The sequence below is a fragment of the Lutra lutra genome, chromosome 6 (genome assembly GCF_902655055.1).
Source record: "Lutra lutra chromosome 6, mLutLut1.2, whole genome shotgun sequence".
NCBI classification, from domain to species: domain Eukaryota; kingdom Metazoa; phylum Chordata; class Mammalia; order Carnivora; family Mustelidae; genus Lutra; species Lutra lutra.
The window spans coordinates 90,264,740-90,280,600 of record NC_062283.1 but is presented as its reverse complement, the minus strand read 5'-3'; the positions used below and the strand labels follow the sequence as shown (position 1 = coordinate 90,280,600).

The window sequence follows — 15,861 nt, the reverse complement described above, 5'->3', positions numbered from 1 at the left end:
AAGGAGCTGGACTTGCCCTGAGAACAAGAGGCAAGCACTAAAGATTCTCCTGGAAAATCTACACAGCAGATCTCCTAGACCTGAATGTGGAAAGAAACTAAAGGCTCCCCGAATAAGGATTTTGGAAGAATAACATTAGCTGCAAACTCAAGGAGGGGAAAGCTAAGGCCTGCCCTGGGTTCTTCAACAGATCAGAGTGTGCATTCAACACAGTGGGAAGCAGCCACACTACCACAAAGGTAACTAAGAACCAAAAGTTCACCCAGAAAACACTACGACCCCCAAATCATGACCCAACAATTCACTTTTTCAAATGGCTCCATACTTCGTTTGCAAAGAGTCACAAACAGTATTTTATAAAATCTTTATTTTCTACAGATAAGAGCATTTGGCCTGAGGGGCATCTGGGTGGCTCTGACTCTTGATTTCGGCTCAGGTCATGATCTTGGGGTCTTGAGATCACTCTCTCTCTCAAATAAGTAAATAGACAAATAAATAAAATCTTTAAAAACAGAACATTTGCACTGAGGAAAGTTCACTGGTCTTGCAAAATGCCAGATCTCAAGTTATGACCTATGTCTGTCAAATTTCACACTCTCTGGAACAAGTAGTGAGTTTGGGAACCTCTCTCAAATCACAGCCATTTGAGAAGCACGAGGGCTGACGAGATCAGCATGATGCATGGGGGTGCAAATAAATTTTGGTTTGACTCAAAACTGTATCTTCATCTTACTAATATACAAATGTAATTTCAATCCAAGTGCCACAATGAGAAAAATGAGAACTTTCTTGTGATTTGGCATTTAAGTGTGTTATCACAAAGAACTTATGGGCAATTTAGCCTTAAGAGGACTGAGTTTGGGGGCGCCTGGGTGGCTCAGTGGGTTAAGCCGCTGCCTTCGGCTCAGGTCATGATCTCAGGGTCCTGAGATCGAGCCCTGCATCGGGCTCTCTGCTCAGCAGGGAGCCTGCTTCCTCCTCTCTCTCTGCCTGCCTCTCTGCCTGCTTGTGATCTCTGTCTGTCAAATAAATAAATAAATAAAATCTTTAAAAAAAAAAAGAGGACTGAGTTTGCAGCTTTATTCTTGAAAAGAGGTGGTAAGTAACTAATGAATAGATAACCTTTATCTACAAGTTTCAAAGTCCTAAGCAGCTAGAATAAAAACTGCAAGGGATTTTAGAAATGTGCAAGACATGACAGGTGTTGAGCACTGCAGCCCAGCTGTCAACCGGACAACAGCGGTCAGGGAAGTGAAGGGTCAGGGAAGGCAGCAGGAACTGCAACCAATTCTGTGAAAACAGAGCCTCAAAAATTAAATACAAAAAGGAAACAGAACCTCACTACCATAAGAGTACTGCTGTGCACTGATACCCAAGTGATTAACCTTGTGCTAGGCCCACACTGCTTTTCCTGAGAGTACCATCAAAACAGGCTCCTTCCCTCAAGCTCCCTACCTTTCTCTCGAGTTCTCTCTCTATGTGGATGTTCTGTGATCACACAAAACCGTACCATTTCTAACCAGCAAGGACACCTGAAATAAGACAAAAGATAAACAATAAACCAGGGAAAATATACATCAAAAAAGTATCCTGAATATATAAAAACTTGGTGCAAATCAGTAAGGACACAAATATCCCCTAGTAAAATGAACAAAAAACACAAAGGGGAAAACACCACAAATGAGTAGTATACATATAAAGGCACTCACTCAGTGACAATCCACCAAATGCAAATAAAACTAACAATGAGATGTAATTTTTCACCTATCTGATGGGTGGAGATGAAAATGATCATCAAAACCCAAAACCTATGCTGAGGACTGTGAAGAAAGGTGCACCCCAGGGGTCGCGCAAACTGGTAAACGCTTTCTAGAGGACAGTTTGGCACTTTGTCTTGAAGCCTTAAAAACCCATGCCCTGGGCTCCTGGGTGGCTCAGTTGGTCATGATCCCAGGGTCCCGGGATGGAGTCCCACACTGGGCTCCCTGTTCAGCAGGGAGTCTGCTCTCTCTCCCTCTGCCTGCAGTTCCCCTTGCTTGTGCTCCCCGCTCCCCAACTCTCAAATAAATAAAATCTTAAAAAAAAAAATGCCTCATGACCAGTGATCCCACATCTAGGAATTTAGCCTAGAGAAGATAATCACACCCTAGTCATGAACTACAGTCCATTAAAGACTGTCAGTTCAAACGTTCACAAGCCCCACAATTCCAAGACCAGGAAATCCTTCCATCATAAAGAGAAGGAATCAGACAAACATGAATGGAAAATGCATGAACGAAGTGCTTCCTTGGTCAAGTGTTTTATTTCCCAAATTTAATTTCAGTTCAAGTACCCAAATGATAAGCATAAGGCCTTTTTAAAATAATTTAAATAGCCCTCTTGCTTCTTTGATGTTTTTACACTGCATTTAAGTCCTCTATTTAAAAGTGTTCATTATTTATACACATGCATGGGTGTCCATCAAGATGGGCCCGATACCACACAGGATCAAACTATGGCATCTGGGTCAGGCATGTCTCCGTAACCCAAACATGCCTCTTCTGCAAAAAGGGAACGAGACCATTTTTGGAGCTTAGTGTCCTCTTCCTCAAGTAGACTGCCCACTGCCGGGTGCTTAGCTAACTCCTAGAGAGCACTCAATAAAGGGCAGTTGTGGGGGCGCCTGGGTGGCTCAGTGGGTTAAAGCCTCTGCCTTCAGCTCAGGTCATGATCCCAGGGTCCTGGGATGGAGCCCCACATCGGGTTCTCTGCTCAGTGGGGAGCCTGCTTCCTCCTCTCTCTCTGCCTGCTTCTCTGCCTACTTGTGATCTCCCTCTGTCAAATAAATAAATAATCTTTAAAAATAAAATAAAATAAAGGGCAGTTGTGGCATCACCACTGTTCCAACTGCTGGAAGCAGCTGCTTCTCCTTTCTGTGGATTCTATAGGTTCTGTAGCCCCAACACAACTTGCACCCAGGAATTTTACCCAATTTGCTCTGGAAGCAAGACATTATCTGCAGACCTAACACTAAAGGCCTCATATAGTGGCACCATACCATCACAAGGCCAACAGCGCTGCAACATGTGAGCACCACCACGAAGAACAGGTCTGAGGGGCTGGAAACCACCTGGAGTTGTTCTTGGAGTGGCTCCCAATGCTAGATGTTCACATTTCTATTTCTCAAGGCCAGGCTCTCTCTGTGGCTTCTGGCAGCACTGAGTGGGCTCAGTAACAACCATCACCAACCAACCCCAGCTCAGCCTCTCAGATCACAAACTGCACACACTGCCAATCAGAAATAGCCAGAACCTGATTCTGTATATACCATTTCTGCCCAGACACTGAGCTTCGTCAGGCACTGAAACACAACAAGTAATGAGTCACTTTAAGAAGCTGTATTAGAGTTCTGGGGCACCTGGGTGGCTCAGTAGGTTAAGTGGGTTAAAGCCTCTGCCTTCAGCTCAGGTCATGATCCCAGGGTCCTGGGGTCGCGCTCCCCCCACCACCACCACCAATCAGGCTCTGCTCAGCAGGGAGCCTGCTTCCTTTCCTCTCTCTCTCTGTTTGCCTCTCTGCCTACTTGTGATCTCTGTCAAATAAATAAATAAAATCTTAAAAAAAAAAAAGTTGTATTAGAGTTCTACTAAATATTATACTGAAAAAAACATATTCCAGAGTGCTCATTTAGAAATCTTAAAAAGTTTGTGATTCGTTTTCAATATCAGCGTCAAAAGACTCTCCTGAGATGCTTTTATAACTTGAAAGGACATGATCTGAAGTATCATCAAACTTATGCTTATCCCTAGGGAAAAATCTACATTTTAAATTTGGCAAATAGGTTCCTTACCTATATAAGCAATTTGATACCTGTTAACTTTTGCCTAAACTTACCCTTTTTCTCAGTTTTTTAAAGGCATATGCTTTAAGACCATCTATTTCTAATAAATTTCCAACAAATAAAAATTAGAAATCCTGAATTATGACACTGTCTTTTGCAACCTGACTACCTGTAATTGTTATTATGGGGGTAATGTGATCTGAACTGCAAAATATTTTTGAAGAGATCAAGAATGTGCCACTGTAGCCTAAAAATTATTTTCAGCTGAAGACACTTGAGTTCCTGAAATCTCTTATCTGTCTAAATGCAGAGCCTCTCAAAAGAACTGATTTAAGTCTCCTCCAAGGCGCAATCAAGAGAAAAGTCTCCTACCAGAGAAAAGTCTCCACACACACCTAAGTAGACATTGTCACAAAACTATCAACTCCCTGTATTTTCTAAGGGCCCATTTATCTTTCCAGAAAGCTATTTCATTTCCTATAGGTGTCCATCTTCCTTTCCCCTTCTCTTATTAAGAAGTCATCTGTTTTCCCCTGTCTTTTCCCCTCCCCTTCTCCTGTGAAGGTGGTATATAAGCCACAAATTCTAACCCCCCCCCCCCCACTTTGAGTTGAATTCTTTTCCTGTGATTAAATCCATCTTTTCTCTTATTAATTTATCTTTTGTTGGCTTAATTTGCAGACCCCAATCATTACACCTAAGAGAATGGAGGAAAATCTTTTCCTCCTGACAATTAAATCTACTGATTACATATGAGTGTTTACGAAAATCATGCTAACCTTATTAACTGCAGTCAAAGCAATTATATGATTAACATTTTACACTTCCTCTTTAAGTCTTCCTCTTTTCTTTAAACTTCCTCTGAATCTGTTTCTAACTCTTAGATTGTTTTCAGGTATTATCCTTATAATTTAGCAGAAAGAATTTGTGTCCCTTTTCTACTTCTAATAAATCAGGACATATAATAAAGCATTAGAAACACTACCCTTTGCCATTTTATAAAAACACTTTAGTACAATTGAACTGAAACATCTGTTGATTAAATAAAGCAAATTGCTATTTCACCAACCACTGAGAACTGGAAGCTTTCTCAAATATACAGAATTAAGACACACACACATATATACAAAGTTATTTTGTACAAAACAATGAGAGCCAAACCCAACCAGAGTTTTTTTTGTTTGTTTGGTTGGTTTTTTTTAAAGATTTTATTTATTTATTTGTCAGGGACAGAGGGAGAGAGAGCGAGCGAGCACAGGCAGACAGAGAGGCAGGCAGAGGGAGAAGCAGGTTCCCTGCCGAGCAAGAAGCCCGATGTGAGACTCAATCCCAGGACACTGGGATCATGACCTGAGCCGAAGGCAGCCGCTTAACCAACTGAGCCACCCAGGCGTCCCCCAACCAGAGTTTTAAAACTGATCCAATGATGATAAAAATAGAATGACAAACCAAGAAAATTAATCCACCCTGGCACAGAGATATATATACACTTTCTACGGGGTATGAAAAATAAACCACAGGGACAACTCTCCCTCCAGAGAAAACCCTTTCTGCTCAGATGGCCCCAACCACTCCATCGGCAGTTGGTTCTCTTAAGTTAACCTCAAGTAGCTAACTTCCCATGGCTGAGAAAGTACAGGGATGCTGGTGCCCACAATGAAGACAGACTCTCCACACAGCAGCCTTGGGTACTGTGCCCACTGCTTTACTGAAAAATCAAAATCAAGGGTCCATGGCAGGCTGGGCCAATAATCCTTGACTAGTTGTATCAAAAGAAAAATTGCTAAAATACCACTCTATTGAAATTACAACTTTATCAGCTTGTCAGCAACCTATGATGGCAAACCAAATAAATGAACATGTGCCTTTTGCAGGTACAGTTGACCATGTATGTGTCTACTTACAAACTTCCAGGATGGTCCTTTCCTGGCTACAAAACATCCAGATTTGACTGTCAGGCCCCATTCCCTTTCCAGCCTCCTGTCCTACCACTGCACCTAAGACCAGTCACAAACTCCTGGCAACAACCAGAACTTAAGTCTCTTTCTTTGCTTTCAGAGCTAACTGCTTCTCTTCCTGCAGGACTCAGCTCAAACATCCTCTCCTCCAGGAAACATCATTTTCTCCACTGGGCATCCATAGCACACTATCATACCTCATGGTGCTCACATGTCTCTGTCCCAACATCACTATGAGCCTGTAGGAATGAAGATTCTGATGCATTCAACTACAATTCAACATTAAATTTCCAATTATAGAAGAGACAATAGGCACATAATAAATATTTGGAAAAATGGGTGTACACAGATGAACAAACAAAACAAGGAATAAGCAAACAAATAAACACTCAAACTGATGAACATTCTAGCTGAGGACTGGAGAGAGGGGATATTAATACTATTATGTTAGTAATATTAAGCACTGACTGATCCCCAAAGAATACCCTGAGCTCCCTACCTCCTTTCAGCTACTCTTCAACTCCACATGTTTATTTCACTTCTCCATATCTTAGTAATACAATCTCATCTCTTTCTTTTTTTAAGATTTATTTATTTGTGGGGTTGGGGAGAGAGAGGGAGAGAGAATCTCTAGCAGACTCCTCGCTGAGCGCAGAGTCTGACATGGGGCTCAATCTCATGACCCATGAGATCACAACCTGAGCTGAAACCAAGAGTCAGAGTTAACTGGCTAGCCACCCAGGGGCCCCACAATCCCCATCTTTAGTCCAAATTTTTATCACCTCAGAAGCTCCAGCTCTTTATTTCTAAGCTACCCATGTGTAGTGTACATGTAATAACCTATTAGTACTGGTTTCTATAAAGGCTCCCAAGTAGAACATAAGCCCCTTGGGGCCACTTTTTTTGTCCTTATAATCCCAGAGCCCAACACAGTGCCTGACAAATAGCAGGCCCTCAATATATGAGATGAATAAATAAGTGAAGAAAGGAGGACATAACAATTGTCACATTTTGCTTTGTACTTTTTTTCTTTTCTGTTAAATCATCTGATTTTTCCAGGTAAACTTTAATCAGAGAGAGATGATGAGGGAAGAACAGATCACTTGTAATCAAATCAGGGCTTGAATAACAACCTGTATGAAATCAGTCTTTTCTTATATTAATGTTCAAAGACCCTTCACCACCTTATTGTCTCCTGGTGTCTGTTCTCAACGTAGAATAATTTTAAAAGTCTTGTAATTGAATAAAGTTGAACCAATCACAAAACTTACAAAGCTATTACAGATAGTGCCATATCTGCCAGGCTCTGAGCCAAGATCTTTAATACAGTTTTTCTTCATCTTCAGAAACACTCTAAAGGATTGTGTTTGGAAAAGGAAGTCTGAGAAAGGTTACATAACTTGCCCCAAGTCACTTTGCTAGTAAACTGGGGCACCTCGGTTTGCACCCACGCCTGTTCAGACCACACGCTTACTAAAACTTTAAAAATTTTAGGCCTTATTTCTTAAGATTAGAATAATGGTGCAGTCAGAATTTCAAAAGCCTATGTTTTCACTTTCATTATTACCAACTGCTAAAATACCACTCACCACTATTGGATATCTTACTGAATCCTTGTTAGCCACCAAATCACTAAAGAGCACAGAAGTCCCCAAAACAAATAAATGCAGCTTTGGAAAGTCCCCTCAAGTGTGGTAGCATCCTCTCCTGGCTCTTGATCCTACTGGGGCCCTCTTACTGCTGAGACAGTCAGGGATACCATCAATTCTCCAGCATGCCTTTAAAGCAACAGTCCCTAGAGACTAGTGAGGCTATGGGGAAAGGACACACTGACCACAGTGGGATCAAACCGCTATAAGTTTTCTATGAGACAATCTGTCACCATGTATTAAGCAATTTTTTTTAAAAATGCCTATCCTTTGACACAGCAAGTCCACAGGTAATTGGGTAATGCCTACAGATGTATAAATAAGAAACTAAAGGTCAGGGGCGCCTGGGTGGCTCAGTGGGTTAAACCGCTGCCTTCGGCTCAGGTCATGATCCCAGAGTCCTGGGATCGAGTCCCGCATCGGGCTCACTGCTCAGCAGGAAGCCTGCTTCCCTTCCTCTCTCTCTGCCTGCCTCTCTGCCTACTTGTGATCTCTGTCAAATAAATAAATAAAATCTTTAAAAAAAAAAACTAAAGGTCAGAAAATAGTAGAATGATCAAATTATCCAAGATGCAAACATATGATGGCATGTTATGTAGTCATTAAAATGGTAATGCACCTGTGTATTTACTACTCTGCTAAAATGTCTACAAAATACTGCATATGTAAAACACAGATTATAAAATATATAATCCTTTTTGAAAACTATATACATATTTTTGAAAATTCTGTAAGAGAAAAAATTAAAAGTGTCCAAGAATATGCATCCAAATGTTAACAATGGTGATCTCAGTGGTAGGAGGATGTGCTTGACTAGAAGAGCAAAGAGAACTTCACCGCTCTTCTTCATTTTTTTTAATGGCCATTTTATTACTGTTAAATAATGAAATAACAAAACACTTTTAATTAAATCAATCCCTTAAAAATGCCAAAGACCTCACAAAATCAGTCAGAACAGGTTTTGTTCTCTCCTAAATTTTTCCTTTTGATGCCTTCAAGTCTTTTAAATTGTTCATAGCTAAGCCTAGGGTAAATTCATAGGAGGATTAAGCTTCAAGAGTCTTCCCAGTTTTATCTCCTGTTTTCAATTCTCTATGGAATGATATATATTCTTGGACTTGCAAGAAAGCTGACATTGAAGGTTTAGTTTCTAGAATTTAAACTCAGGTCCTCTAACAAGAAGGAAAGAGTAAGGACTGTGCGCAAAACTCCATTAGCAGAACACAGAATAGTTCTTAAAAGTGCACAAGATGAATCTTTGATAGATGAGGCAATATTTTCTACCAATCCCCCATTACAAAGGTGGATTTTAAAAGGCAAGGTCCAAAAGTAGAAGATATTTTTAAAGACCTGACAAAAGGAACTTCTAAATAAGGCAAGAAAATGTCTTCCAAGATGACAACTGCACTCAACATATCTTAGACCTGCAATTAATACTCCTTGATTTGAAAATAAACAGCAGGCAAACACTCATTTTTCTTCTGAAAAATATAATTTATTTTTTGTGTGAATTTTTTTTAAAGATTTTATTTATTTGACACAGAGAGAGACACAGCGAGAGAGGAAACATAAGCAGGAGGAGTGGGAGAGGGAAAAGCAGGCTTCCTGCAGAGCAGGGAACCTGATGGAGGGCTTGATCCCAGGACCCTGGGATCAGGACCTGGGCGGAAGGCAGACGCTTAACGAGTGAGCCACCCAGGCACCACTAGATAATTTAAATGTAATAAGAATTCAAGTAAGCACCTAAAAAAAGAAACTATTTGAAATATACTACAAACCTGGGGTTATATTAAACGTGTTTACTGGCCTAAGTATGCAGAAAAGCACAAATCTTGTTTATAGGGTTCCAAAAACCTACTTATAAAGATGTATGGAATTCGGAACACGTTTCCCATCAAAAAAATGTTAGACTGGTAGTGAACTCCCAACCTGATCCATAAAGGGGAGTGAGAACTATTCCACACCTGTGTCTTAGGTGAACGGCACTAGTGTTCTAAGTGAAGAAAGAGATAATTCTAGGGCAATTAAAAGAGCTTCCCTCGGAGCAGAAATCTCTCAGCTGAGTACCTCTCCAGATGCTCTCCAGCTAAGAGATGCCACTTCCCAGGTCATATCCCTTCTTTCTGGGGGCAGCCCATGTCCAAATGACCAGTCAAGGGGGGATGGTGAGTTTAAAGGCCCTGCCTCCATGTCTCAAGGTGAGATAACTCTGCAGGACCATTCCAGCTCCAGAAGTCTCAGCTGCAACTGCAGAGCAGTTCAATTCCTCACTCTGTTCAATCCTGCTTCCCTCACTGCCCAGCTAGCGCATTTCCAGTAAAATTCCTACACATAAAATCTCTGTTTCAAAGACTATTTCCAGAATCTGCCAAATTAACACTTAGTAAGCTCATATTTTAAGTCAAACACCATATATGTGTATATAAGTAATGTGTCTGTAATATATGTTATAGGTCTTACTATATATGTATGGGTAAGTACTGTAATCCCATTTTAAATATGCAGAAACTGAGTCTCAAAGAAGTCAAATGACTTGCCTGAGATCATATGGCAAATAATTTGAGGAACCAGGACAGGAATCTATGCCTACCAAATGCACAACCAATCACTATATAAACTAGCTCCATTTACTAGAAAGTGTTGTTGAATGGATTAAAGGCAGATTCAGCTACCCAGGGGTTCCGGTGGCAGTCAGGAATGAGTGGTGTGATGAACCACTGTCATCCATAAAACAGGAATTAATAAAAAGGATCTGAGATCCAGGCCCACTGAAAACTAGATACTGTGATCAAGGGTTCATATTTTTTTAGGCCTTAAGCGAAAAAGCTGTGGCCTAATGGAACCAGAATTCCAGAATGAAACTGCATAGTTATAACTGACTGCATGATTACTAGATCCTAAAAATAATGATTGGCAAATCTTGTCAACCTACAATCAAAATGCTACAGTATGTGCACAGATGTTTACTATGTAGGAATAGGATGGCACTTCATCTCTTACTCCAATTCCTACAAAAAGCTTCATAAACCAGGATCTAAAAAATGTACTAAGAAACTTATTAGGAGTACAAAGTCCTTACGATTAATATTCAACTTACTCAAGATGCACAACTGCAACCAGTTCAACTTCTTCACCTACAATCCTACCATAGCTTCCCCAGCTTTCCCTAACTAGCAGTCCTCTTTTATCAAATAAGCAGCTATTTATACCTACTGACAGGCAGTGAACAACTAAGAACTAATAGTACCCTTCCCTGGTGGCCATAATGCCCAAGAACTACAAGACATAAAACAATTCTATAAACTCCAAACAAGTACAAGCTACAACTACTATTAACGTCATGAAATTGGCATGCTTGCATATGCAGATCACAACGAAGTTGCACAGTGAAAACAAACCCTTTAAAATTTTAACAGAATTCAGATTACATCCTTAGAATTATTTGATTTGCAATATTCATAACTGCAAAATCTAATGTCACAGTTAAAAAAAAATTGAATATACTTAGAAATACTATACTGGGGTATACTTAAGTCACTTAAGCAGTCAAGCGTCTGCGTTCCGCCCAGGTCAGGATCTTGCCATCTGGGATCAAATTGTCTGGGAGTGAATCCCGTGTTGTCAGGCTCCCTGCTCAGTGGAAAGTCTGCTTCTTCCTCTCCCTCTGACCCTCCCCAACCCCACAACGCTCGTACGTGCTCTCTCTCTCTAAGTAAATAATCTTAAAAAAAAAAAAAAAAAAAAAAAACAACAACAACAAAAACTGGGGCCCCTGGGTGGCTCAGTCAGTTAAGTGTCTGCCTTCAGCTCAAGTCATGATCCCGGAGTCCTAGGATCAAGCCTGAGCCCCCCATTGGGCTCCCTGCTCTAATGGAAGCCTGCTGTCCCTCTGCCTCTGCTCTTCTTGCTTGTACTCACTCTCTCTTTCTCTCTCTCTCTGTCAAATAAATAAATAAATAAAATCTTAAAAAAAAATAAAGATTGGACTCCCTGCTCAGCAGGGTGTCTGCTTCTCCCTCTCCCTCTGCTGTTCTCCCTGCTTTTTCTCTCACTCTCTCTCTCAATAAATAAATCTTTCTTATTTTATTTTTTTTTAAGATTTTATTTATTTGACAGAGAGAAATCACAAGTAAGCAGAGAGGCAGGCAGAGAGAGAGGAGGAAGCAGGCTCCCCGCTGAGCAGAAAGCCCGATGTGGGGCTCGAACCCAGGACCTGGGATCATGACCTGAGCCGAAGGCAGCGGCCTAACCCACTGAGCCACCCAGGCGCCCCATAAATCTTTTTTAAAAAAAGAAATACTATACTAGACCAACTGACGCCATTCCAAAATTCAAAAATAATTGGCCTTATTGGTTGATTCTTGAGAATCTGCATATCTATTGCCCCTTCCTTTAAAATTCACCCATACCACTTCTCCCACCCCAACATTATAAAGTACAGCGTTACATGGGGGGGCGGGAAGCATTTATAATTTCCTTACTTTACTTATCAGTTTTGCACACAAGAGGCCTTAGCATCCATGTTCAGGTATCAACTGCGGTGAGAAGTTCTTCAAATTAAGGTGGATCATTCATTGAGACATGATACGATGTTAGAACCAAATGTGGCATCATAAAATACAGCTCACGGATCAAAGTTTGTACCTTCTCTAACCCTGACTATGGCAATGTTTTGCCCATTTCCTCCCTTTTTCCCCATTCATTTCCTAAAACAAGCTCCAAATCAGAAACACACAGCTTCACACAGACATATACAGAACTGCTAAATATACCTGAGTTTGCCATTTCCAAGGAAATAATCAGGACATCATAACTAGCTTGAAGTTTACAAAGGAGGAGATATCACCAGCCTAAGAAAAAAATTTCTTCACACCACCTTAAAGTTGTCTAATCTTTTTTCTAAAGAATTATTTTTTTATTTAATTAACATGGAGTGTACTATTAGTTTCAGAGATAGAGTTCTGTGAAAGTAGTCTAATCTTTCGGAGAATAAGGAAACAGAGAACTTGAGGCTTCCATACAGACAAAAAAAAAAAAAAAAAGGGTAAGCCACACCGCCACCAGACCTGGAATGCAAGCTCCTTGAGGACCAAGATGTCCTCCCTTGATTACCACTGTACCTTTTAATACTTAGCACAGTAGTGGTAACACTGTAAGTGTTTAATAGTTTTTGAAGGAGTGAATGACAGCTATCATTCATTGATCACTTTCCTTGAGGAACTTTAAGTAAGCACATTAGAAACGTAACAAGACTTTAAACAAGAACAGCAAACTGGGCAAGAAAGTGACACTCCAAGCCTCACCATAACCCTATGAGGGGGCCAATGTAATAATATATATAATATGTTTTCAATTTTAAAGTTGAGGAAATCAAGTCTGAGAAAGACCAACGTTCCCAAGAAGGCAGAGCTCTGCTAAGCCACAAGTCTGTCTTCCTTTCCCTCTGCCACATCAATACCAAAATGAAGTGTAGAGCTTAGAAAACAAAAGAACATGGAGAAGACAGCCTGACCAAAAACTGCATTATCACACATTCAAAACCAGGATGTCCATTCCTAGAAAAAAGAAAAACATTCTTATTTCAATATTGCAGACACACAGCCAATGGGGCCTATGGTTCGGTTCTTAACAGACTACACTTCAATCTCCTATGTTCAGAGCACTGTGGGGTTCTTCTAAGTGCAGGTGGCCATTTAAAAAGTGACTGATCTGCATAAAGAATGGCTTCAAAAGCTGAAAAACTACAAATTAAAAGCCAGATACAAAAATCCTATTCTCCCTTCATTAAATATACCTCTATTCCCTTCCCTGAAAAACCGCCTGAACAGAGGAATTCCAAGAACTGTCCAAGAAAGAAGTGTTTGCCGGGCTCCGTTTAACGAAAGCCATGCCTGTGCAGTGACAACGGCAATCCTGTCCACTCTTCCCTACGTGCCCCTCCAAAGGTGCATTCAGGCACTGCCTAAGATTAGTTGGCTTCCTTCTAAAACTGTGAAACAGAATCATACAGAGGTCCATTTTTTTTAATCTCGGGTCTGAGAACGGAAGTCAAGTTCAGATTCTCTTCCTTCCTCAAGCGAGCAAGAGAATTAAAGAACGCGCGCGCCAGCACACACACACACACACACACGCACGCACGCACGCACACGCCCTATAGTAAAAATGTTTCGGGGCCTCTTCACCTGTGGCAGTTGCCGCAGCAAGCCCGGATCTGCAGGGATTTAAGGCTCTTCCTCATTCGGAAGGAAAGACGGGGAGCTGAGGGGGACACGGGGAAGAATGAACTGGTGTCTAAGTTTCCAATCGGATCCTTCTTCTCAACTTGGGCAGCTCTCTTCTTCCCCCGCCCTTCCCCCACGGCCCGGGGCACACACTTAGTCCGGCCAGGACCCGCAGGGCCCGAGGGGAGCACGGCGGCCGCCAAGCACCCGGCGCCCCTCGGAGTCGGAGGAGGAGTCGGAGGCGCAGCCGACCCCGGGCGCGCGACCCGGGAGCGGCAGATAGCCCAGGAAGGGGCCGCGGAATCGTTGTCGCCGCCGCCGCCAGGCGTGGGGACCGGGAAGGGGCAGCCGCCGCGGGGCGGAGAGGCGGGGTGAGCACTTCCTGACTCTCGCATTGTCCACGCACCGCCCGCGCCCCGCCACCGCGTCGTCCCCGTCGGGGAGGAAGTTGGCGCTCGCCCCGCCAGCCCCGTCTTACCGTTCTTGGCGTCGCCCGCGGCTGCAGCCCCCGCGGCGACAGCGGCGTTGGCGGCGCCAGTCCCCGCGCCTCCGGTGCCCGCCGCGCCCCCGGTGCCCTGCGCTCCCGCCGCCGCCACTCCGCAGCCGGCCGCCGCCGCCAGGCCCCCCCCGGCCGCCGCGCCCGCCGCGCCCGCCGCTGCCAGGGCCCCGGCTCCATTTTCCTGCTCGTCCCCGCTGCTGTTGGCGCGCTTGTTTTTGCGGCCGCCTTTGCTGTTTTTGGGGTTGGGCATCTCGCGAACGTCCAGGTGCCCGGCGTCAGCGAAGGCGACTCCCCGCCGCACGGCCGCTCCCGGGCCGCGCGGAGCGGGCTCCGGGAGGCAGAGAATGGAGGGCGCGGGCCGGCGGCTCCTCCGGCGCCCGTCTAGCCGCGCGGCCCGCGCCGCGCCATCCCGGCCGCCGCGCCCTCTCCGGCTTCCTGGAGCGGGCGCGCGGCCACCCGAGGCTCGCAGCCGCGCGAGCGCCGCGGGCTCGGGACGCGAGCGAGACGCTCCCGAGCCGGAGGGAAAAGGCGGGTCTCCAGCTTGTTTTGATTCGGCTCCGCTGACACGCTCTGGCCCCGCCCCGGCCCGTGACGACACTGGGGATTCGGCCTGGCCGCGCCCACCAGGTGACCTCACGGCGGACTGGCCCGCCCGCGTGACGTCACGTTCGCGCTGAGCCGGCCACTTTCGAGTGACGTCACCCTGGCGCCCTCACCGCGGGCTTGCGGAGCTGCTGGGCATCTGCGAAGCGAGCTACGTGAAGTCGCCCTCTAAGCCAATTCGGGAGCGTCTCAAGTAGTTATTCCGTCGCCTCCTGACCTTCACAGTGATCAAGTCTTAGAACAATATGGTCCGGAAAAATAGGAGGGTAATTAGAACAAGAAATGAAAACAAAGGATTTTGGATTAGTAATCCATCAAAACACCTTCCCCTTCAACATCAGTTCTAGGTTCCGTAATTACAGATGCAAGATTGAGTTCCCAGACAATGGAAACGAACAGCAGAGTCCCTGAATGAGAACCCGGTACAGTGTGGTGGTGAAAGTAGTTCATACAATCAGGACCCACCATCCAGGGATAAAACTAAACGTTGCCTGTGATCACGAAGCGGGTGAGGGGAAAACCCAACCCCCATGGATAGGGCTGAGCTGTACTGAAAAAGAGATGGCTGCGTTGTGAGCAGGCTAAGGTTAGAACGTGACACCTGTGAAAAGAGGCAAAGACATGAGGGCAGGAGAAAGACCCGTGGGGAGAGTTTTACATGGGCTCGCATTTCTGCAACTTTATTGTCTTTTCACAGACCAGCTCCTTCCCAAACCTCAGGTTCCAAATCAAGCGCATTTCCTTCAGGATGTTATAACAGAAACCCCTTCCCGGAGGAGCTATCAGAAGTATCACTGTTTATTTGTCTCATCCATCTCTCATTAAGTTGTCAATATACGTGTTTACTTATTTCCTATCCATCTCCTTCTTACTCACATGAAACTTCATAAGTAGTAGATTTTATCAGTCTTGGGCACCTCAGGAAACAACAGCTAGCTTGTATTTGTTGAGTGTATAAATTAGATTCTTTTTTCATGAACTATAAAGGAAAAAGTATTTTAGCTGACAATTTACAGTTTTTCCCCTCCTATAGTGTAATCTTTTTTAATTAACCCAGCTCTCCAGTAAAGGCTTGGTGGCTGTGTTGGAAGGCACAAAGAAGAGAACCCTC

At 43.6% G+C, this 15,861-nt stretch overlaps 1 protein-coding gene across 2 annotated transcripts in view; it reads right to left on the bottom strand.

Moving 5' to 3' along the window:
* Window positions 1–14,695, bottom strand: part of HECA (hdc homolog, cell cycle regulator) — a 46,699-nt gene extending 32,004 nt beyond the window's left edge. For both annotated transcript variants that reach the window (XR_007128080.1, XM_047733258.1), the window contains exon 1: window positions 14,127–14,695. Coding sequence is in view for 1 of the 2 variants with exons in the window: in XM_047733258.1 (XP_047589214.1) it covers window positions 14,127–14,397 (271 nt within the window). In the remaining variant the exon portion in view is untranslated. The remainder of the gene's footprint in view (window positions 1–14,126) is intronic.
* Between the last annotated feature and the right edge of the window lie 1,166 nt (window positions 14,696–15,861).